Genomic DNA, 21,870 nt, shown 5'->3' with positions numbered 1-21,870 from the left:
GCCCAGTATTTCCGTGGGACTGAGCTGGGGGCAGATGCACAACACGTGCAGACCCCGATCCGCTGCCCCATGGTGTGGTCTCTAGTGTCTGTCAGCGTGAAAGCTGCTGCTAGGTAGGGCCTGCGTCGGCTGGGCAAGACACACGTCGTCGTGAAGGAAAGTGGAGCTGGATAATGCTTGAAAATATGCTAGGTATCTACCTAATGCAGATCAGGAGTTAAGCTCGTTTCAGCTTGGGTTTGCAGACGTAGTGAAATAACAACAGCTTTTTTCTCTCTTTTTTTTTTTCCTTTTTCTTTTTTTTGAGTTCTCCTTTCTCCTCGTAACGGAAGGGAAGGAAGAAGTGTCCCCAGCGGCGGGATAGCTGCGAGTTGCTGCCGTGGCTGTTGACAGTTCCCTATTAAGGCCGGGTCCCGGGAGGCTGCACAGCCGTCGTGGCTCTCACGGATGTGCCCACCAGGGCATTCCCGCGGGCGCAGCCTCATTCACACCTCCCCGTGGGATTCCCGTGCTGTATCGTGTGCGAGCTGGCCACGGCTGCCTCCAGCACATATACACTGTTGTGCTGGAGGCAGGGACAGGTCGTGGAGTTATAGCTGGGGCTGCATGGGATGTTGGTGTGGAGGGGTCCAGACTGCATTGCTGCGGGACCCCGTCGTCCCAGGAGTAGATGCCGGAACCGCAGACATGATTCCTACGGATTTGGGAGTGTCCTTGTGCAGCCTGAAGCAACCCCAGACTCTTTTCTTCTCTTTTTTTCCAGCCAGATATGTGCATGCTTTCTGCGCTACAGCCACCGCAGCTCCTTTTGCGCCTCCTGTCGCGCGACCTTGTTTCCCCAGCGCTGCCTGCGCTGCCAGACGTGAGTCGTGCGGGGGCTGTGGTTTGGTATCAGGCACGTCTGCCTGGCGCTGAGAGCGTATCGGGAGAGGGGATAACAGGAGACGGGATACCAGAGGAGGGGACACCAGAGGAGGGGATACCAGAAGAGACAGTGTCAGGAGAGGGGACACCAGAAGGCTTTCGTTGCACTTGGACCACCTTACCCTGCAAGTGAGGTCGGGGCATCCCACTCCTGCCCTGTCAAGCCTCCTGCTTTTCCTGCATCCTGTGGGATATGTTAAGCCACGGGCAGGATTTAGTGTCCGCTGCTGCTTGCAGTGCTCGCTGAGGCCACTGGAGGTCTCTCCCTGGATCCCGGAGCTGCCTGCAGCTCCCTGCGTTGGGAAGGATCCTGGAAGCACATCCACAGTGGAGAGCAGCAGTGAGGATCTGGCTCTGCAGGCTGGAGCGGGGCGAGCATGAAGGGAGCTTGTGAGGCAGGGGGCATCTTTGCAAGGCTGCAGTGCAATGGGCTTACAAAAGCCCGCCCCTTTCCTCAGAAACTTCACATCTAGCTACACTAAGCCAAAAAATGACACCAGGAGCCCAGCAGCTCCCTGCGTATTGGTGTGACAGGGCCGTAAGGCGCGTGTGGGGAAGGGTGTTTGGGGAAGCACAGCTGCAGGCAGCGGGGACAGTTCATTTTCAGGCTGAAATCACTCACAGCTCGTTTTTTGGTGCCGGGCAGAAGCAGAGAGGCAGATGTGAAAGCCAAGAGTCCGTAGCACCTGGAAAAGAGAGCAGACATCTGCTAGGAAGGGGAGCAGGCCAGGCCACAGGTCCGCAGGCACTGGCCTCCCGTATCCCTCCGGATGCTGCAGCGTCTCCTGCATCTCTCTGGAAGGAGCCCTCGCATAAGTGGCACATGGACCCTAGATGGCGTGAGGTTTTAGTGAATAACACCGAAACCCAATCTTCCAGTGAATAAGCAGGAGGGTAACATCCTTCCCCGCTCTGAGGAAATCACTGGCTCTGGGAGGGGTCAGCCCTGGTATGTGAAGGCCGGTCACATGTCTCTGCAACTGAAGAAAAGGGAAAAGTTAAGCGATCAGCGGCTTGCCGGCGGCGCGTTCCCAAGGGCTCCGCCGTGTCCGGATATTCCGTCCCTGCTGTCCTATCAGCTGCCGGCCCTGGCTGATGCAGTAAGTCCTAACGCAGCCCGTGCAGGCGCTTTCCAGAAGAGGGAGAGCCCTGGGGGGTGTCAGAGGTGCCTTTCCCGGGGGGTCTTCACGCAGCTTTATGGAGCAGCTTCCTGCAAGGTGCTCTCGAGGCACCAGGGCAGCGAGTGGCTGTCGTGGCCGCTCATCCCAGCGGGATGAAGCGGCTCCCGCGCCGCAGGGTCCCACTCGCCGAGTGTGTGTCCAAGCGCAGCGTGAAGTTCCCTCCCCGATGATTTCCTGCTTCTTCTTCTGCTTTCACACGGAGTTTCGGTTAATCTTTTTTTTTTTTCTGCATTCTTCAGAGTTCCCTTCCTCTGAGCACGAGCAAGAAAGGGGAAAAAAACCCACCAACAAGCCCCAAGCTGTGGCATTTCCCCTCCTGAGTGATCTTGGGAGGTGTGGTCCCTGTCTGAACAACACAGCCAGAATTAGTAAAATCGGGAGGGAAAGGAGGAAAAGTGCACTGCAGCTGTTAATCCACAAATACGCAAAATATTTGCCACCTGCCATCATCTTAAAAGTGCTGCTGGTGCTCTGCAAATTCTGGTCATGTTACTTTGTGGCTTGGGCTTCTTAAAATCCCATGGTAATGGAACATAGGCCGTTTTGTGTCTTCTGCATATTGCTGCTTTTCCAGTGTTTCTTTCTGCTGGCACTCTGCTTTCAGTAACTATGTGTTGGTAGATAAAGCCAGTTTAAACATGGTCTGATTCTCCTCCTATTTTATCAATACTGTGCATAATATGTGTCAGTCATAATTTTGGTTTTCGTTTGGCATTTTGTTTTTTTGTCCAAGCTAGACCCCCCCCACACACACACATTTTCAGCATGGGTATATGACTGTGGTACTTGTGTATTTAACGTGTAGCCTTTTTCAGTAGTTCTGTCACTCTGTGCACCGACAGCCCCATGTGTTTGCTAGGATTTTTTTCCCTCCTTTTCAAAACTCCACGTGCTGTGCAAGCTTGGTGAGGGTTTGTACAACTGCGCCTAGCTCCTAAATAACCTGTTGTTTCAGAAAAAGGGGTCGCTGACTCTTGGCCCCTTCAGTTCCCAGCCTCTTCCAGAAGCAAAGCAGATAAAACGAAAATCCAGGAGGTGACAGGGGCAAAAAAAAAAACCCAAGCAGTGAGGAGGAGGAGCACACAAAATGCCCCCTGGTAGTGCAGCTGCGTGAGCTGTGGGAGGTCTTTTTGTTTTCTGGTTTATCGCTGAGCTTTGTTTCTTTTTATTATTATTATTATTATTATTATTATTAACCATCCCTTCTGGAAGGGGCACTTTGGCGCAAGCCACCTTGGCGGGAGGCCTCGTGTGACCTCCATGGGCACCAGGAGCCTCAGTGTGACCTCCATGGTCACTGGGAGGCCTCGTGTGCAACTTCCATGGGTACCGGGCAGCCTCCGTGTGACTTCCGTGGGCACCAGGAGCCTCAGTGTGACCTGCATGGGCAGTGAGAGGCCTCGCTTGACCTCCATGGACACTGGGAACCTCAATGTGACCTGCATGGGCACCGGGAGGCCTTGTGTGATCTCCATGGGCACTGGGAGGCCTCCGTGTGTCCTCCATGGGTACCGGGCGGCCTCAGTGTGCCTCCATGGGTGCTGGGAGGCCTCGTGAGTGATTCCATGGGTGCCGGGAGCCCTCACGTCTCATTCCATGGGCACCGGGAGGCCTCCGTGTGACCTTCATGGGTGCTGGGAGGCCTCTGCCTGACCTCCTTGGGCGCCAGGAGGCCTCACGTGCGACTCCCATGGGTACTGGGCAGCCTCTGTGTGGCCTCCGTGGGCGCTGGGAGGCCTCGCGTGTGATTCCATGGGCGCTGGGAGGCCTCATGTCTCATTCCATGGGCACCAGTGAGGCCTCTCGCGTGGCTTTGGCGGTCCTTGCGCGGCTCGGCCGCCGCCGGGCACGCTGATTTGAGCATCGCCCTTTCCGGGCCTCCTCCTCAGCACGCGGGGTCTCTCTCCCCACCACGGCGGTGTGTGAGGGATCCCGAGGCCCAAAGGGGACGGATCCGGGGTGTTGTCGGCAGCGGGACGCGGTGTCCTCGTGCCGTAATCGCATAAAGGCAGGATTGGGACCCGCCGGGAATGGCGTTTCGTGCACATTTTAGCTGCTGGCTCCCTACCTACGGCCTGTGGGGATTCTTTTAATCAAAGAGAAAGGAATGTGATTGCAGGGAGCAAAAGGTTATTGTAGCAGCAGTTTCAGTCCCTGAAGATGACTCTATGCCTGTATTTTATTGACAACAAATGAGAGATTGTGTTGTTTTGGTGTTTTTTTTTCCCTTTTTGTGAAGTGATAAGGTTGGACAGAGACTGCTAGTTACGCAAAAAAAAAAAAAAAATGCTGGGAGCCGTGCAGGACAACAGGAGCAGCGCAGCACTGCCCAAGTCTGCGTCACCCCGCACCCCTCTCCTCCCAAACGTTTGCTGAAGAGATGGATTGCATCCCGATGGTTAAGGCACCCGGAGTGGGAAGTGCTCGTGCTCAGCTCTCCAGCTGCAGTGCAGTCAAGTGGGGAGCGGGGCTTGTGCGAGATCGGGTGCACCTTGGTCCCTGCCTCTGGGTTATTGGTCTTGGGTCTGTTCTCCCAACGTGCGTTCTTGTACAAGGTTTCAATTTTGACAAATAACACCAAAAAAACACCCCCAGAAGTTAAAGAGTTCTTAAGCAGAGCAAGTGTGTTATGTTCCTGAGCACAGCGCGGTTGAGATGCCTTGGCACCGGGGCTTCCCGCATCACCGTCGGCCTGGTAAACACCAGAATCAGTGAAAATTTGGTATAAAACATTTCAGGCCCTTCCTGGCTGCTCTTGCCAAGGGCAGAAGTGGTGTTTCCCGCACCAGTGGAAGCGGCGGGAGCTGTTTTTTTGGTTATTTTTCTAGGGTCCCTGTTGGACTTCCCAGCGCTTCTGGGGTTGTATTTACAACACTAATCCCAGGGCTGTGAGCGCTTCCATCATAGCTCCTTGCTATTTACCCTGGAATAGGTGCCGCAGCAGGTGTTGGCGGGGTCGCGGTGATCCGTGCGGGATGTGGCTTTCCTGGGGCTGCGGCTCCCTGCGCACCTGCGGGTGCCTTGGTGGACGAGGCGGGGGGATGTGCTGGAGTGCGCTGCTGGGGACAGAAATAGGAAGGTATAAGGAGCTGCAATGAAGTTGACACCTCCTGTGCAGTGTGACTGGGGGTTAGGTCTGCTTGTTTGTAGCTTCTGTTTTTCTCTTTTTTTTTTTCTTTTTTCCCAACACTGGAGATTAATGTGAAAGTGCCTGGGTGAAAAGCAGCAGCTGTTGCTATACAGGCAATTACCCCAAGCATTGCTATGTGGTCCCCTTTGGGCTCGGATTCAGGCTTAGACACAATAAAGTTGATTACCTTTTCAGCCCACTTCTGTCAGTGGTGGTTTCTCGTTTTCGTGAGATAAGCGGGATAGGCACAGCCGGATGAGGAACCCGTGCCCGGCCTGTGTGTTCTTGCTCGGCTTCCTGAATCTGTCCCCTAGCTCTTTTTAGCTGCCGATGCTGCTGCGGGCTGCAGAAACCGTCGCACGCAGAGGACAGCGCTATTTCCAGCCTCCGTAATTCCTGCCCCGTAATCCGAGCCCGCTGGAAGCGCTTTGGCAGAGAGAGGCGAGTACCGGAGTCTGCGCGGGGAGGCTGGGGAGGCCGTGGCACACGAGCAAAGGGGATGCTCCCCGAAGAGCTGCCAGCCTTTCCCTGGAGCAGGCCGCTGTCATTCCTGTGGGATGCTGCTCTGATTTACCATGGGATGGGGCTCTGGTGTGCGGCTCTTTTGGAGCCGCGTTGCTCTGCTGACCTGCCTGCTCCCTCCGTGCCCCTGAAACACTGCGGCTGCGGCCCAAAACTGGCCTCAAAATACAGCGGTGTCGCTCGGGGCTTGCATCAGAGCCACGGGGCTCTGCAACTTGCTCTTCGGCCTTGGAATAGCCTGGGTGACCCACCTGAGAGGGCTTCAGACATCGTGGCTGCTCTTGCCAAGGGCAGAAGTGGCGTTTCCCGCACCAGTGGAAGCAGCGGGAGCTGTTTTTTTGGTTATTTTTCTAGGGTCTCTGTTGGACTTCCCAGTGCTTCTGGGATTGTATTTACAACACTAATCCCAGGGCTGTGAGCGCTTCCATCATAGCTCCTTGCTATTTACACTGGAATAGGTGCAATGTAGGATTCCCCCGAGGAAAAGCAGGTGTCTGCTTCACACAGATACTTCATAAAAAAGGCCCTCAGGCCCCATCAGGTGCCATGAAGGTGGCGCCCGTGTTGAGTGATGCTGTAGCAGTGCTCGGAAGGTGAAAAGAGAGGCAAAACGAACACAAGGAGCAGAGCACCTTGCTTAAATACAGCCTGGTGTGCAGGGAGATGCATTCCCACACGGCAGCGCCTTGGTCTGCGTCGAAGGCCGCTCACAGAGCAGCAAAAGCCTTTAAATTAAGCCCCAAATCCCGCCTTTAAAGAGTTAATAACCGCCTAGCAGACACTGCAGCAGATGGGGAGAAAATTGTCGCTGGAGTCTGGTGATTGGTTGTTGTAGGCAGGGTTTGTCAAGCCCAACCATTACAATGGCTTGTGAAACTGTGGTATGTTGCGGGCCCGTGTTCAAAATCGTCCTTAACTCGTTCCGCTCCTGCCCTTCCTGCCCGCGGCCTCTCCTGGCTCCACTCTGCCCTGCGTGGACGGGGATTTAATGGAGGGAGGTGCTGTGTAGCGACTCCCTGGGTGAAAATGCTGCTGTGCAAACACAGAACCATCTCCCTGCAGGAATTTTTATGCGGTCGTCAGAGGAACGCCTTCTGGAAAATAAAAATAAACAAATAAAAGCAGTCTAGCTGTGCGCAGGGGAGTGTTGGCGGAGGAGCGTTATTCTTAAGCAGAGGGATTTTTGCCTTCCTGGAGGGGAGAAGCAAAATAACAGCAAAAACTTTCCTGCTGTAGTAGAAGGGAGAGGGCTCAGCAACGGCGTGGCCTTATATATATAGGGTGTGCGGGGATCGCAGAGCTGCTGCTCCCGACCCCAAGCGCCCGCGGGGACAAAACCAGGGGAGCAGGTGAAGAGCAAGTGCCTTCCCCCGCGGCCCCGCGTGTCCGCCCGGCGCTCCCGTCTCCGTGGGCTGCCTCGCGGCGGGATGCCCGCGGGAGCGCCTGCCGTTAGCTGCGATTCCTGGGCTGGCAGTCACAGTTTTCTGTGAAGTTAGCCCAGTTCTGGGGCTCGCGCGCTGGCTCTCGGCGCCCGCGGAGGCGAGTGCAGGGCGAAGGGCTGGGATCCAGCTCGGCGCCTCCGTGTTTACCCGGCCGGGCTCTGGCTGCCAGGTCAGTGCTCCCGTTGCGCACACACGACCCTCAGCTCCGTGCCGCCGTGCGCTCCCCGGCCCGAGAGGAGCTGAGCCCTTCGCACTAACGTGTCTTTCTTCTCGCCCTGCTCTCCCGGTTCCTGCCGACGCTCCGCGACGCCAGGCTGCAGGATGCGGAGCTGGAGCGCGGCGCCGCCGCGGGGAGCCGCGAGCCGGCGGAGCAGGACGCCGCGGGAGCGCTCGCCTGCGACCTCGGCAGCGGCAGCAACCTGGAGGCGGCCCGGCGCCTGGCCAGGCGCCTCTACCACCTGGACAGGTTCAAACGCTCCGACGTGGCCAAGCATCTGGGCAAAAAGTACGTGTCGAAACGAGGGGTTTGCCCTCCCGTTCGCAGCGTTGGCGGCGGAGAGTTCACTCCTGGTTGACAGGCCTTGTTGATTTCTTTCCAAAGCAACGAGTTCAGCAAGCTGGTGGCTGAAGAATACCTAAAGTTCTTCGATTTCACGGGGATGACGTTGGACAACTCACTGAGGTGCGTGGCAAAGCTCGTGCTCCTGCTTTAGCGGCGGTGTTATTTCCTGTGTTCCTCAAATGAAGAACTTGCACCATGAGGGCTTTTAAGGGAGAAGAGGGAAACACGGAGCGCTCTGCAATGGAGCTCTCCTCTCCTATTCGTCTTAGCATGTTGGTATGGCCCAATGGAGGGATTGCATTTCCTGGAGTTGGCCTGCCCAGAGAGAGGTTGTGCGCTCTGTGAACAGGTAATCGGTAACCTGCCTGAAACACGAAGGTGCCGTTCATGGCTGGGCTCCATAGGGCCCTCTGGGCTGGTGCCTTGCGGAGTTTGCTCTGCCCGGCTGCCCCTTGTGCATGAGCATTGCAAGCAGCTTGGCAGCCACGTCCCTCAGAGGTGTCTAAAACTGTGCAGAACAGCAAGAGCTTCCAAAGGGGAAATGCTCGGAGTGCTTGGTACATGCTTACGTGGGTGGTGGAAAGCCCATCCCTGCAGCACTCGTGTCCTTCTAACCCTGGAACTAAGCCTCTGCAGCACTTGATTTCAATATTTTTTTTAATCTCGCAGTCAAGACTAAGTCAAAATACCAAACCTGTGTAGCAGAGGCCTGTTTGTTGCTGGTGACAGTTAAATGGTGACATAAAGCAGAGGGATTTAAAATAATTTTAGATTATCTGGCTCAGGTTGCTCTATTTCTGCTTCACTCGCTGCCACCAGTGACACAGAACCAGGAAAACTAATGACCCTATTTGCAGAGCTGGCTGCAGGAGGGCTGTTCTTGGAAGCCGAGGTGAAAATCAGCCCCTGTCTTTGCACAGCAAAGCAGAGTCCTGCTGCCCAAGACTGCTAAGGAGTTAATCCAGCACCGAATGCTACGTGGAGCAAAGCCAGAGCCCTGTGTCCCGGTGGGCTCGTGGCCTCCGTGGGGGAAATTTGCTGCATGTTTTGGGTGCTAGGAGCCCTGAGGCTTGATTCTAAATATACCTCATCTTTTAAATTGTGATATCCTACACCTAGCTGCTTTGTGGCACATATTTAGGAGGTCTCTTCTCCCGGTAGATCTCCTGTTAGTATTAATAGTCATGACCTTCTGTACCACACGCTCTCGAGGGCCCATGGGCGCTCGCTGGGGTCTCGTGCGTTGCCCCCTGCCAGACAAACTGGGGGAGCCCCCGGACTGGCCTCGGCCGCAGCTGCCCAGGGTGTTCTGCCCCACTTTTACCTCATGTAGCCTCCCTGCGGCCGTGGTCACGGGGTGCGGTGTGTTCCACCACGGAGTCGTTCCTGGATCCTCCCCAGATCCTCCTGGATCCTGCCCAAAGGCCCCTCCGGAGCCTCTCCCCGTCCTCCTCCCCATGAGGAGCCCCGGGAGGTCTCGGTTGTCTCTACGTGTGAATTGGATTATTCGCAATGTGTTACGTGTCAAATTAAGTTATTACCCATCAGATCACACTCTGTGTGTGATATTGTGGCAAGTACAGCCTGTCTCTGGGCTTGCATCAGAGAAATAAAATCAGCGCTTACTCATGCAGGTTAGATAACCTTGAATGTTCCTGTAATGTCTCTGAGGCCCCTCGAATCTGCTGCCAGCTTAAGTCTCGTGAGAGACTCAGAAACTGTCTACCAGGCATTCCTTTCATGTGCTTTGTTGCTTCAGACCCATAAGGTTTGTGTTTGTAGGCTTTTTATATCAACAACGTGAAAAAATAAATGTCAGGTCACCTCTTGGCTGCGGGATTTGGGGATTCCAAGAAGTACAGAAGTTTATCACGAGGACTGAGCCTAAGCTGTAGGCCCTGCTGGTGGGAGAGGCAAGGAGGCCAAGATGTGACAGCAAGAGCACGGGATGAGTGGTGATTCTTCTGCTCCCTTTCAGTGGGAATGTACTTACTAAGTGTAACGTTAAAGCGTGCCGGACTGATGGACAGTTAGAAGGGGACAGAGAGCATCCCGAAAGAGCATCATCTGTAAACACCACCTGCTCCAATTCCTTCCCCCAGCACGAGAACTACTGAAAACAAGAACAACTGTTTCAAACAGTGTAATTGTTTATTAGCTTATATATTTAAAGGCTGAAACCAGCAGCAATCTAACCCCTCCTGGCTGATTTACTGTAACGTTGGAATTAAGTACACATGGGGTAGTAATCTGTTTTCCTAGAAAGGCTTCTCAGAACTGAATTTCTGGTGTGCACTTGCGTACTACTTGCTGTGAAATGTGCTATACTGTATGTGCTGTGTGAGGCCACCAGAGATTTATGATTTTAATTTCTCTGTTTTCTGCCCTTGTAGGAGTTTCTTTAAAGCCTTTTCACTTATCGGAGAAACTCAGGAACGAGAGAGAGTTTTAATCCACTTCTCCAGCAGATACTATCAGTGTAACCCAACCACCATTTCGACTCAAGGTAATTTTGCTTCTGATAGAAAGGTCTGTGGTCTGCCTCTTCGTTTGTTTTCACCCCTAGTATCTGGCAGCTGAAGTTTTGTAGTTGCTGCACCAAAGTGCAGAGATTGCCTGTGGTGAGCTTAGAAATGCTCTCCGTTTTACATAAGGCAGAGAAAACCTGTGTTGCTCCCCAGTCACGGAAGACATTTAGGCCTCTCCAGCGCAAATCCTTAGCTTAAACATCTCCAGATTTAAACCTGGAGACTTCCCTGTCGCGGCTTTGGTCTCGCTGGCCGTGCACGTGGGGGTGCCTCTGCTCCAGCCGCTCCTGCCAGCTCTGGGGGTGAATTTTGGGTGCCGTGCACAGGCCCTGGCGCGGTTCCGTCCCCGCACGCTGGCGCCAGCCCGAGCATCGCCTCCCTGCCCGCGTTTTCCATCATTCTGGAAACCCGACTGTGGAAACAAACACGGAAAACGGGCGCTGCCGGCGGGGACACGTTGTCCTGCTGTGCCAGGGGAAACCTGAGCCCGTAATCCCTGCACCGGGGCTCAACGCAGGCCACTGGGAGCCCAGAACGGGAGGAGGGAAGGGAAGGGAAAATGCGTAGGCGCGTTTGTCCCCTTGGTCTGAAGTGAGGAGGAGCAGCACGTAGCTGTGTGCTTTGGAGTGTTGTCAACATCGTGGCTCCTTGCGTGCAGTTTGCCCACTGACAGGGGGTGAAATTTGCCCACCCTGAGCCCTGCCCGGCCTCTCTGGTCAGGGTGTCAAGGAAGGGAACGGGCAGCTCTAAGACAAGATCAGCTCCCACACTCTTCTGCTCTTCCCATTCGAGGATTCCCTCTCTTATTCGAGGATATTCCAAGCAAGTAATTAGAAAAGCTCTGTCATTTTCAGGTAGAAATAATGATTTGGGTGTCAGTGTGGCTAGTCCAGGTTGCTGTAGGGACATTCTCGCTTCAGAGTGTGAGCAGGTATTGGGACCTGGCAGTACCTTGCCTTGCAGACCTTGCCTGGGCGTTTTAGGTATTTCTGATGTTGCATTTCCCCTGTCACTAGTCAGGTGCTCCACGGCAGAGGTGAGAGACTTGCTCATTTCAGTAGAAATGAAGATTTGCGGTAGCCATTTGAGTGCCCTGATGCTTGCTTTCTTCTCCCTCTTTCCTCCATTCTCGTTTCCATCCTTTGGATGTGCCTGTGATTTGGGAATGAGAGAGCAGCCTACCCTACAGACGTGCCAGCACCTGAACCAGGGTACCACAGCCCCAGATTCAAGCTGCTCTGAATTTACCACATGTGGTGGCAGCATTGAATAGGAGGAGCAGCACTTTGCTAGACTGCTGGGATGTTCCTTGGGGGGTAGGACCTGTGCAGACAACGTAAGAAAACATAGTCCTGAGCTTGGTCCCAAGCTTTTGCAAGCCGTGGCAAGGGCTTGCACAGATTCAAGCTTGACTTTAAAACGTATCATGTCGGTGCCTGTCTCAATCCCACATCCTCATGCCTCTTTTTGTTTTGTAGCACAGAGGGACAATGTGTGTGGTCATTATACAGGGTTTGCTGGTGGGGCAGACCATCCTCTGATTGTTTGTGTCTCTGCAGACTGAAACACGAATGGAGGTAGCTTATTTTTAGTGTCCTGAAAACAAATGAGAAGGAGGGAGACAGTTGAGGCTGTGGTATTGGTACTGTCAAGGGAAGGGAGGCAGAACGCTCTGCTGTCTGGTCTGCCCCCTTCACGGCTGCTGCACCATAGTTTTGTCAGTGATCAAGAGTTAAAAGGAAGGCTGTTCTGCCTTGGCAGCTATGGGATGACCTTGCTGTTGATTTACTTGATTATGTTTATTTCTTGATGAACAGATTTTCATTAAGGGAACAGGCTTGATTAGGCTGCGTGGCTTGGTTTGCACTCTTCTTACAAGTCCGGTAAAGTCGTGGGTTTGCCTGTGACGTGGGTTATGTCTCTTCCTGCAGATGGGGTTCACTGCCTCACGTGTGCCATGATGCTGCTGAACACTGACCTGCATGGCCATGTGAGTAGACACGTCTCTGTGTAAACTGTCCCAAAGTCAGCTTTGTGCTGGTAGGGCCCCTTTGCTGCCTATCACTGAAGCACCCCGAAAATTCCCAGTGCAGACAGCAAAAGGACAAGAGAAATGGAAAATCTGTCCTTGGAAGAGTGGCAGTGCTAGGGAAGAGGCTTTCCAGCACACCCAGGAGCAGCTGTGTCCAGAGCTGCACACGCTCTCGCCCTTGTGGGTGAGGAAGCTGCTTGTCCCCAGGCCCTTTCTTTCTGGGGTGCATCTCTCCCTTTCCTGACAAAGGCGGCTGGCGCTGCCAGAAAGCTGCAGGGGGGAAATTCCCCTTTCCAGAATGTACAAGCATGTGGGAAGGCAGAAGCCACCTGGCAAAGTCATGCAGGGAAGCGATGTTTGCAGGCAGCCGTTCGTAGGGGCAAGCAGCAGGCGAGCCAGTGTGCTGCTTGGGCCAACGTGATGTCCCGTGCGCTCAGGCCGTGGCAGCAGAGGGTGTCCTGGGCACCCACCACAGGCCCCAGGCGGGCGGCTTTGGGGTCCCTCTGCGGCTGAGGAGCTCTGCCACAGCACCCACGGGTGCCCTGGGCCGATTGGTACCTGCTGCGGGGTGGCCTCATGAGTTCTCAGAGTCACAGAGTGGTTGGGGTTGGCAGGGACCTCTGGAGATCATCTAGTCCAACCCCCTGCTCCAGCAGGGACACCCAGAGCACGTGGCACAGGGTGGCATCCAGGCGGGTTTGGAAGATCTCCAGAGAAGGAGACTCCACAACCCCTCTGGGCAGCCTGTTCCAGGGCTCTGTCACCCTCACAGGAAAGAAGCTCTTCCTCACATGGAGGTGGAACTGCCTGTTACACCCGTTACCCCTTGTCCTGACACTAGTCACTACCGAGAAGAGTTTGGCCCCATCCTCCCTACATCCTCCCCTCAGGTACTTGTGCACACTGATCAGATCCCCTCTCAATCTCATGCTGATGCCCCAACATCACTCCCGTGTCCCACATAGCCAGCTCTGGTGGGAATGCCACAAGAGAGCAGGGCCCATGGACATCATGAGCACAAACAGTGGGTCCGAAGCAGCACACGGAGCCTCGGAGAGGCCCTGGCCCTATCGTGCCCTCCTGGGACCCTGTGGGTACTGTGTGGATGCAGCTCTGCAGCAAGTGAGGGCAATGAAAGCAGGAGTCCTCTGTGCTCCCCTCGAGGGTCTGACTCCCACCCCCTGCCTGGAGGCTGCACGAGGAGCAGTTGTGCAGTGCTGTGTTCTTGTGAACACCGAGGCCTTCCTGACCGCTCCGGTCCCATGGGATAGGGAGCTATGGGAACGTGCCCTCCTGTGCCTGTTGATACGTTAGCCCTGGCACAGGCTGCCCAGAGAGGCTGTGGAGCCTCCTTCCCTGGACATGTTCCAAGGCCGCCTGGACGCCAGGCCAGGGTGCAGTGTGGGCTGCAGCAGTGCCTGCCGGCTGTGTACCTCTTCTTCCTCTCTTCCCGGGATTCCCTGTAATACTCATTTCTCCTCTTGTTGCTCTGCATTTTTGCACACAGGTGGTAAGTTGGGCGTTTCTGACTCGGAATGCAGCCCCTTGCGCATATACCCTGATTGCTTGTTTTCTAATAAGCTTACAGTGCTCCAGCCCGTCCCTTAGCATGATCTGCTAGAGCAGGAAACAAACCACTCTTAGGGCTTGTCTACACTGAGTTCTTCTTGTTCCCAGCTGAGTGTGGACAGTTTTATTTCAGAGTCAGCTCCGCTGATCATAGGGCTGTAGGACAGCGGCTGTGCCTTCAGTTCACACTTTCCTTAACTCTTGTAGACAAGCTCTTCACTTACCTCTTTATTTGTTCATGTCTTGCTGCATTTCATTCTCTTTGTAACTACATCTCTCTAACTGTTTTTCCATATCTTCTTTTTCTCTCTGTCTGCTTTCATGATTAACTTTCACTAACCGTGCACTGGAGATGCATGCTCGCTGCTCTGCTGGCCAGGTGATGACCAGATGCCATGTCATGTCTACAGTTTCCTAGATTTTTAGCACAGCTGCATCCTGCCAGGTGCATCTGCCTGAACCTGTGTAGGACCATGTGGAGGTGTTAGCTTTGGTCCAGGAGCAACACAGCCATTCCACTGCCCTGCTCGTTTTCCCAGCAGGGCTCAGTAGGTGAAACGAGGCTGGTTCTTGCTCCTGGTTCTGGTCAGTGTGAGGAAACACCAAGCTGGAGGAAAAGGACAGCTACAGGCTGAAGCAGCCACAGGGAGAGCGTCTGCAATTCTGCGAGAGCAGCTTCAGGCTGCATAGGAGCCCTGGGATTACTGGGATTCTACTGGGAAGGAGGCTTCTTCCTCAGGGACAGGGCCAGCAGAGCACTTTGCAGAGGGGGACCAGGCAGGTACCCTGCAGCACGTTCCCTAGGGCGGACAGAGCCCATGAGGACACGGTGCTGCAGGAGGTGCTTGCAGTGCAGTAGGTCACCTCTGGCCAGCTCTAGTCAGACCTGGAAGCGCAGTTTCTCTCTCAGATCTCCCTTGATTCCTCCTCCTGCTGGCCCAGCGTGGTCGTTGCTGTCATCTCCATGGGCAGCTGTGCCCAGGGTGCCATGAGGACTGAGGACTGACACCTTCTCCAGGGGGTGAAGCTGACTTGGATCCAAAGAGCAGCTGAGAGCGCTCTCCAAATGGAGGGGTTTGGGTTGTGCTTGAACACAGTCATTCCCTTTCTGGTCATGGCCCAGTCTGGTAAGCTCCAGTCTGAGAATTAAGCAGAAAGTGAGGAGAAGAAAAGAAACCTTTGGAAATGTCAAGGCAGCTTCAACCCTGGGAAGCAGAAAATGCATTGGCTGCTCTTGGGTATTTTGCTTTTGCGGGGCAGTTGCCATGGGAAATGAGGGTTGGAGATCATAAAGAAAGGTCTGGAAAGGGCCTCAGTTGGTCATTTTCATATGCTCCACAACAGGGTCAAGCAGAGCTCTTCTGCCAGGGGTTGGTAGAGCCCCTGAGGACATGGAAGGTACCATGAACAAATGAGGGGGCTTCATCACCATCTTCTTCCCTGATCTCCAGCATTTAGATCTGTTTTTTTTTTTCAGATGGGTGTGGGACATGGGGTCCAAGGGCATCTCCTGGGTTCCAAATATATTTGTGTGAGGATGCTTGCATTTGAATAATTCTGGGAATGCCTTCTCAGGATTGTCTGCCTCGGACTTGAGGAAAGGCGAGGAGATGCAATTCGTGTGGCGTTGCTTGCTGATGTCATTTTGGAAAGCAACATGAATATGATGCTGTGTTTCTGTGTCGTCCCTTTCAGAACATTGGGAAGAAAATGACCTGTCAGGAGTTCATTGCTAATCTCCAGGGGATGAATGATGGTAAAGACTTCCCTAAGGGGCTGTTGAAGGTAAGAAATGAACTGTAGAGTGTGGATTTCGGTTGAGGTTTCACGTCTCAGCTAGTGATGCCTGGTTCAAACAGAACACCCTACCTCTGAATCCTGGTTGTTGAGCATGGCAGGGAATGGGCACGTTTCTCCACCCAGGATGTGCACAGCATTGAGGCTCTGCTTCTCCTGCTGCCATAACTGGAACGTGTTTGGGAGCACAGAACTACAGGAAATGACCGGAAACTGAAGCATCAAAAGTTCCACAGGAACTTAAGCAAAAATTTCTTGACAGTGAGGATGACAGAGCCCTGGCACAGGCTGCCCAGAGAGGCTGTGGAGTCTCCTTCTCTGGAGATCTTCCAAACCCACCTGGATGCCACCCTGTGCCACGTGCTCTGGGTGTCCTGCTGGAGCAGGGGGTTGGACTAGATGATCTCTAGAGGTCCCTTCCAACCTTAAGCATTCTATGATTCTATGATTTGCAGCATGGAGAGGTCAGCCTGAACAGCAGCCTGAGGTGATGGGAGCTCAGGTGCTCATGCCAGCCCAGAGCATGCTCCCCTGATTAAACCAGACTGAAGAATTCCCACTGTTGAATATGTACGGCGAGAGCTGAGCTGCATGTCGGGGAGACGTGTTTTTTTCAACAAAGGTGCTTTGGGGTTTTCACATTAGAGCAGGAGATGTAATTTCAGATTAGAATGTGCTGCCTGGTGCAGGCTGCTTTGCTGCAGGTTTTGTTCATTAAGTTTATGCCAGGAGTTAAATCTGAAAAACTGTTAAAGGAGGCTGAGCGGGATGAATCTTGTTTTATTGTCAATAGTAATGAGAATGTTTCGTTTATTTTTGTGTGATTGCTGGAATGAAATGCCAGTCTGTTTGAATGAAGAGAACAGCGCTTACACTGGAGTTCATAAATGTTTTGGTAATGGAAATAAAAATGAGAGATTGCTGCATCCGAGACGTGGCCCAAAGCCTATTGAAATAAATGGAAAGAATTGCCATCTCTTCAGTGGGTTTGTCAGGCCCGCTCTGAAATGCAGACATACCTGCATAGTTAGAAGTGACTGACTTCGCTTTCTAGCACTTGCTATTTCCCCTGTTTTTTCCTGGCTTCTTCAGGGGACTTTATCTTGGACCCCTCTGCCTCAGTTCATAGTAGAGATCAGGGAATATGAACACTTTTTAAAAATTAATTGCTATTTTTTAAAATCTGGATGCCAGCTATTCATCTGTCAGCAGCATCACCACTTAAAAAACAAAATCCAAGGAAGCTTATTTCCCACTCTGCCATCAAGAGATGCGTTGAGATTAATTTGCAAGCTAATTACAGTCCTTATTGAATAATAGGTCTCCAGGCTGTGTTTAAATAACCTTCGCGGTGTACGAAGAGCCGACTTCTGCTGGTGTTCACCTGCTGTTTGTTTTCCTGCTGACAGAATTATGCGGTGGGGACTGAGTCTGAGCTTTCAGCGCTGACATTCAGTCTCTCAGCGGATCTTTGCCAGCCCGCCCTGGGCCAGGCTCTGAGGGTCTTCAGGAGGTGACAGGCTGCAATACGTCCCGGGCCAGAGTCCTGCTTCGTTTGGGGCAGTTTGCCCCGCTCTGTGTGCTGCCCTGGCCTCAGGGGAGAAGGGTTATTCTTTCATCCTGCTTTTCTGGGGAGCTCTCCGAGCCTGGCGGGTGCCTTGACACCTGCGGCGTTTCATTTTTCACCGGAGTGAGTGGCAGCAGCTGCACTTCAGCAGCTCCATCACTGCATCTGCAGCAGCCGCCTTGACACCCGATACGTGACTATGAAGATTCAGCAGAAATCAAGCCTGCGTGGGTCTCAGCACATTAAATTCCAGGGGGCTGCGGGCCGGCGCAGAGCCCAAGTGCTTGTGCTTTGAGCGCCGGGTGATGAGCGGCGCGGAGGCTGCTGTGGCTGCTCCGCCGCTCGCGGCTGTCCCGGTCCCTGCAGGAGGTGCCTCCGCACGGTGGCACTGTGTCCTCGCGGGAGCGCGGCAGCAGCGCGGGCGCTGCTCGCCCGTGGGTGCACAGCAGGATTTGCAGCCTGTCTGTGCTCAGAGCCGCGGGTGCGAGGAGCATCGCGGCTCTGCGCACAGCCCCAGGCCCGCGCGTGGCCGAGCTCCCCGCGGTGCTGGCGGAGCCTCGGGGTGCCCAGGGTGCTCCCCATGCCCCTTGGTGTAGGCCAAGCACACGTGATGGGGGTGCAAACCCTGCCTCCAGGACAGGCGCCCGGGACAGTCAGAACTCAGGTTGAAAAACAAGTTGCCTTTAGTCACTCTCATTAACCTTAGTGTGCTGCAGCCCTGCGTGTTTCTTTTCTTCCGTTCCTCTTCCTTTTCCCTTTTCTTCTTCCCTCTTCCTTTTCCCTTTCCCTTCTCCTTTTCCCTTTTCCCTTTTCCCTTTCCCGTTCCCCCTTCCCTTTTCTCTTTCCCCTTTCCCTTTCCCTTTTCCCTTTCTCTTTCCCTTTCCCTTTTTCCTTTCCCTTTTCCCTTTTCCCTTTCCCCTTTCCCTTTTCTCTTTCCCTTTTCTCTTTTCGCCTTTTCCTTTTCCCCTTTCCCTTTTCCCCTTTCGCTTTTCCCTTTTCCCATTTCCCCTTTTCTTTACTGAGTAGTAAAATAGCAGTCTCAACTAGCAGACATCAGCACGTGAGGAGGGTCACCCCTGTAGCAGGGAGCAGCCTCAGAAGATTCCCGACGTACAACCTGGCACCGTTTTCTCCCTGCTCCTGTGAGCGAGCTGTCCTCCTACGACGTTTCTTTCTTTTTTCTCCTCAACAATAAGGGCACTTTGATGGACACCGGGAAGCTCTGCAGTTCAGCATGTGATTCTCTGTGCGTTGTCGATAGTGCCTCGAGAACTAAGACTTCATTCTGGCCTGAAATGGAAATGAGAAACACCGATATGATCTCACTCACCTTGTGTCTTTCTGTCTGTTTGTTCGTGAACACTGAAGAGCGTTTCACTCTTGTTATCCCGTCCGTGCAAAGATTCCTCTCCTTTTCTCCCTCCATCCTCCTTTTGTCAGATCTGAGGTCACTTTGCCATACAGGCAAATGCACCAAACCGATTAAAAGCATGATTCTCCCCACAGGATCTCCTTGCAGTATTTATATAGCTGGTATTCTCCCACAGGCAGATGTATGTACCTTGCCTTTCATTCCGTCGTAGCTTTGCTTTGACCGTCTGCCACGTGTCCCACTAATCTGCCATCAGCTGCTCGTGAAGATGAGACATGGAGATCGCAGCCTGATGCCCAGTTTTGTGCTGTCAGCCCTGCGTGGACAGCGAGGTAGTTTATACCCACGGTTGGGCCCCCGTGTGCCTTCAAACTGGGGCAGGCTCTGCCTCATGAATGAGAACTGGGATCCCAAGCTGTGACCCTCTTCTCCTCCCAAGCTGTCAGCTCTCCATGGAGCCGCCTGGTGTAACTGAGGTGAATCAGGCCTGTTAAATCCAGGCAGATTTAAAAAAAAAAACACTTTGAAAGTGGATTTTTTCACAGGCAGGGGGACTTCTGAAGCTCCTCTTCCTTGACTCTGAGCTGTCACACTCTATTTTATGTTGCGTCAAGCTGTAATCGGACAATGTGATCCTGAATTCCCAGCAGTGTTTTCCTTCTAACTTTGATGTTATAATCCTCTGTAGCCAAGGTCCCAAAGGGAGTCTAAGCCCTGGAAAGAATAGTAAATACCGAGTGCGGTGGTGGTGCTGTCACCATCTCACCGTGTAGCAGTGCTGTGTTGCCAGTGGCCTCATTGCACATTCCTGAGCGTGGTCGTGAATCACAACACAGCTACAAACATTTACAGTGGGGACAGATGGCAGATGTTCCAGAAGAGCCAGGGACAGAGAGAGGCAGCTGCTGCACCGATCTCTTCAGAGCAGATGAACCTGGCGCCCTGGGACTTGTTGCTGCAGATGCTGTTCAGCTGATGGGAAGCTGGAGGGGACGTTCAGCACCACAGCTGATTGGTAACTCGCCAGGAACCATTAGAACAACTAAGTCTGACCTGCAGGATTTGAGCCTAAGGGAAGCCAAATGGTTGTTCATTTTTACCTGCGGGGGTTGTGGTAGTGTCTAGCTAATTGGAAGGGAGCCAAAATCACTGGAGGGTGATTTTGGAAACCTCATGACTGCGGTGTGGGAACACTGTATCTACAGGATGGTTTTCTGCTGTTGCTGACACGATCTTCAGCGCTCATTGGCCATCCATCTTCAAGGCTGGGCTTGATGAGGTTGCTTGAAGCGAGAGGAGGATGTGGTTGGCTTGGAACATGCTTGATTTTGGCTGTGCACCCTTGCTTTGTTCCCTGAAGGCTGCAAGGTTCCCCGCAAGTGCCGTGCTGGTAGAGTTGGCCATAGCATCTTCCTCTGGTTGCCTTGTGGCAAAGGTGTGTGAGAGCTGACTCCAGGGAGGGGCAGTGATAGGGATTTTGTTACATAGTGAAAAAGAGCGGCCACCCTCAGCCAGAGTGTCTGCAGGGGTTCCCTGCTGAGCAGAGACACCCGCTTTTGTCAGGCTCTCACACAGAAGTTGGAAAAAGGCAATTTGTAGACTATGGAATTGAAGCTCTCTGTCTTGGGAAGGGAAGTCCGTTGTTAACTTGTATGTGAAGATACCACCTGCCCATGTTCCCGCTGGTACCAAACTTATTTCCTTCTGGAGAATCATGGGCGTTTGTTGAGACAAAAGCACATGGGTTGTGACAGAAGAAGCCGTGAGGAGCCTCGCGTCATCGTTCCCACCACCAGTCCCTGAGGTTGGCTGGTTCTGGTGCTCGCGCAGCCCCACGACGTCAGCAGCAGAAGGGAAGAGATGTTGCCTGATCCCTGTGGTTTCTAATGAGAGTTCACTGGCCTGGAGTTGTGTTAGGGGCCTGTGTAAATGCCCCTCCATCAACCTGGATACAGTGCCAGGCCTTGGTGAGAGCCTTACACACAGGGCTGCTGATGGAGAGAAGACTCCAGGCTAATCTAGATGATCTGCTTTTTCTTTCTTTTTTCTCAAAGTTTTTTTTTTTTTTTTTTGACTAGTCTTTATCTTCTTCTGGAGAAGCACAGGAATGACGTGACCAAATCTGGTGGAAGATGCTGCTGCTGAGCTCTTTTGAAGAACCTGTCCCTCCTAATTTCTTAAATGATCTGAATTCTTGATCAGGATTCCCAAGATATGCAATTTCCTCTAAAAGCTGTAGGGTGGTGTTTATCTCATTTTGTTGTCAGTTCCCTGCACTTTAATTAAGAATTTGTTTTTGTCACTGTCATTCTGCCTCCTAGTTCTTCTTCTCCCTTAAATTTCTCAAAAGCAAACACTGGATTAAAAGAGAATTACTGGAATCTTGCTTGATCCATTCCAATCGTTTCGGGAGCCCAGTGGGAGAGCGCGGTGGGACCATCAAGTAACTAACTTTTTTTCTCATTTACCCAAGGCAGGTCACACTAATCAGACTGCTGTGCGCGCTGTAATTGCTTTCATTTGCAGTCTTTGCACTTCTTCCATTTTGTGGCTGACATTCTTCTGCAAGGCGTTTCCACCTTCCTGCCATTGCCAGATGGCAAAGGGAGCCGGATTCGTTCACAGCTAAATGAGAAGGGAGTTCAGCCGACATTCCAGGAGGGAACAGGCAAAAAGGACCTCGGGAGGACAGCGTTATTCCTGCAGCACGGGCAAGCTTTGGGAGTGAGAGGGGGGTTCTGAAAGATCAAAATACCTGTGTTCTGCAAGAAAAGTTAGCATCCTCCCTAGCAAGGATTTGCCATTTTCCCTCCAGAATGAAGTTTTTCCTTTTAAAAATGTTCCCATCCGGATTATGTTTCTGAGGAAGCCATTTCTTATCTGCTTGAAATGACACAACTCTTACTGAAGGCTTCTTTCAGCTCCTAAGAGACAACCGAGTCTAATCCAATAATAATAAAAAAAAGTCAGGAAATGCAGAATGAATCTATTAATCCTTGTCTTAAACATTTTTTTTCTGGAAACCTTTTCAGCAACCAATGAGCCTCAGAGTCAAAACGGCTGAAGAGGAACCCAGATTTTCTTAATGCTGTTGCCCATCCTCAGGAAGGAGCTTCCCTGTTTCCTCATCTTGCGATCGTGTGTTTGGTGACTTGTCCCCTGTAAGAGTAAGAACCAGCTAAAGCAGGGCTTTCTAGAGCTGTGAATTAAACTGGATTGTTGTGGTGTTTCTGTGTGTGTGCAC

At 52.9% G+C, this 21,870-nt stretch overlaps 1 protein-coding gene across 1 annotated transcript in view; it reads left to right on the top strand.

Moving 5' to 3' along the window:
* PSD3 (pleckstrin and Sec7 domain containing 3) overlaps nt 1-21,870 on the top strand; it is a 75,605-nt gene that overhangs the window by 8,666 nt on the left and 45,069 nt on the right. Inside the window, exons 5-9 of the mRNA XM_088530422.1 lie at nt 7,520-7,704; nt 7,801-7,881; nt 10,155-10,267; nt 12,221-12,279; nt 15,586-15,675. Coding sequence (XP_088386548.1) covers nt 7,520-7,704; nt 7,801-7,881; nt 10,155-10,267; nt 12,221-12,279; nt 15,586-15,675 — 528 coding nt within the window. The remainder of the gene's footprint in view (nt 1-7,519; nt 7,705-7,800; nt 7,882-10,154; nt 10,268-12,220; nt 12,280-15,585; nt 15,676-21,870) is intronic.

The sequence above is a fragment of the Tinamus guttatus genome, unplaced genomic scaffold (assembly GCF_059628265.1).
Source record: "Tinamus guttatus ecotype Peru unplaced genomic scaffold, ASM5962826v1 Tinamus_guttatus_pri_ptg000372l, whole genome shotgun sequence".
Taxonomy (NCBI): domain Eukaryota; kingdom Metazoa; phylum Chordata; class Aves; order Tinamiformes; family Tinamidae; genus Tinamus; species Tinamus guttatus.
This window is presented reverse-complemented; position numbering and strand designations above follow the sequence as displayed.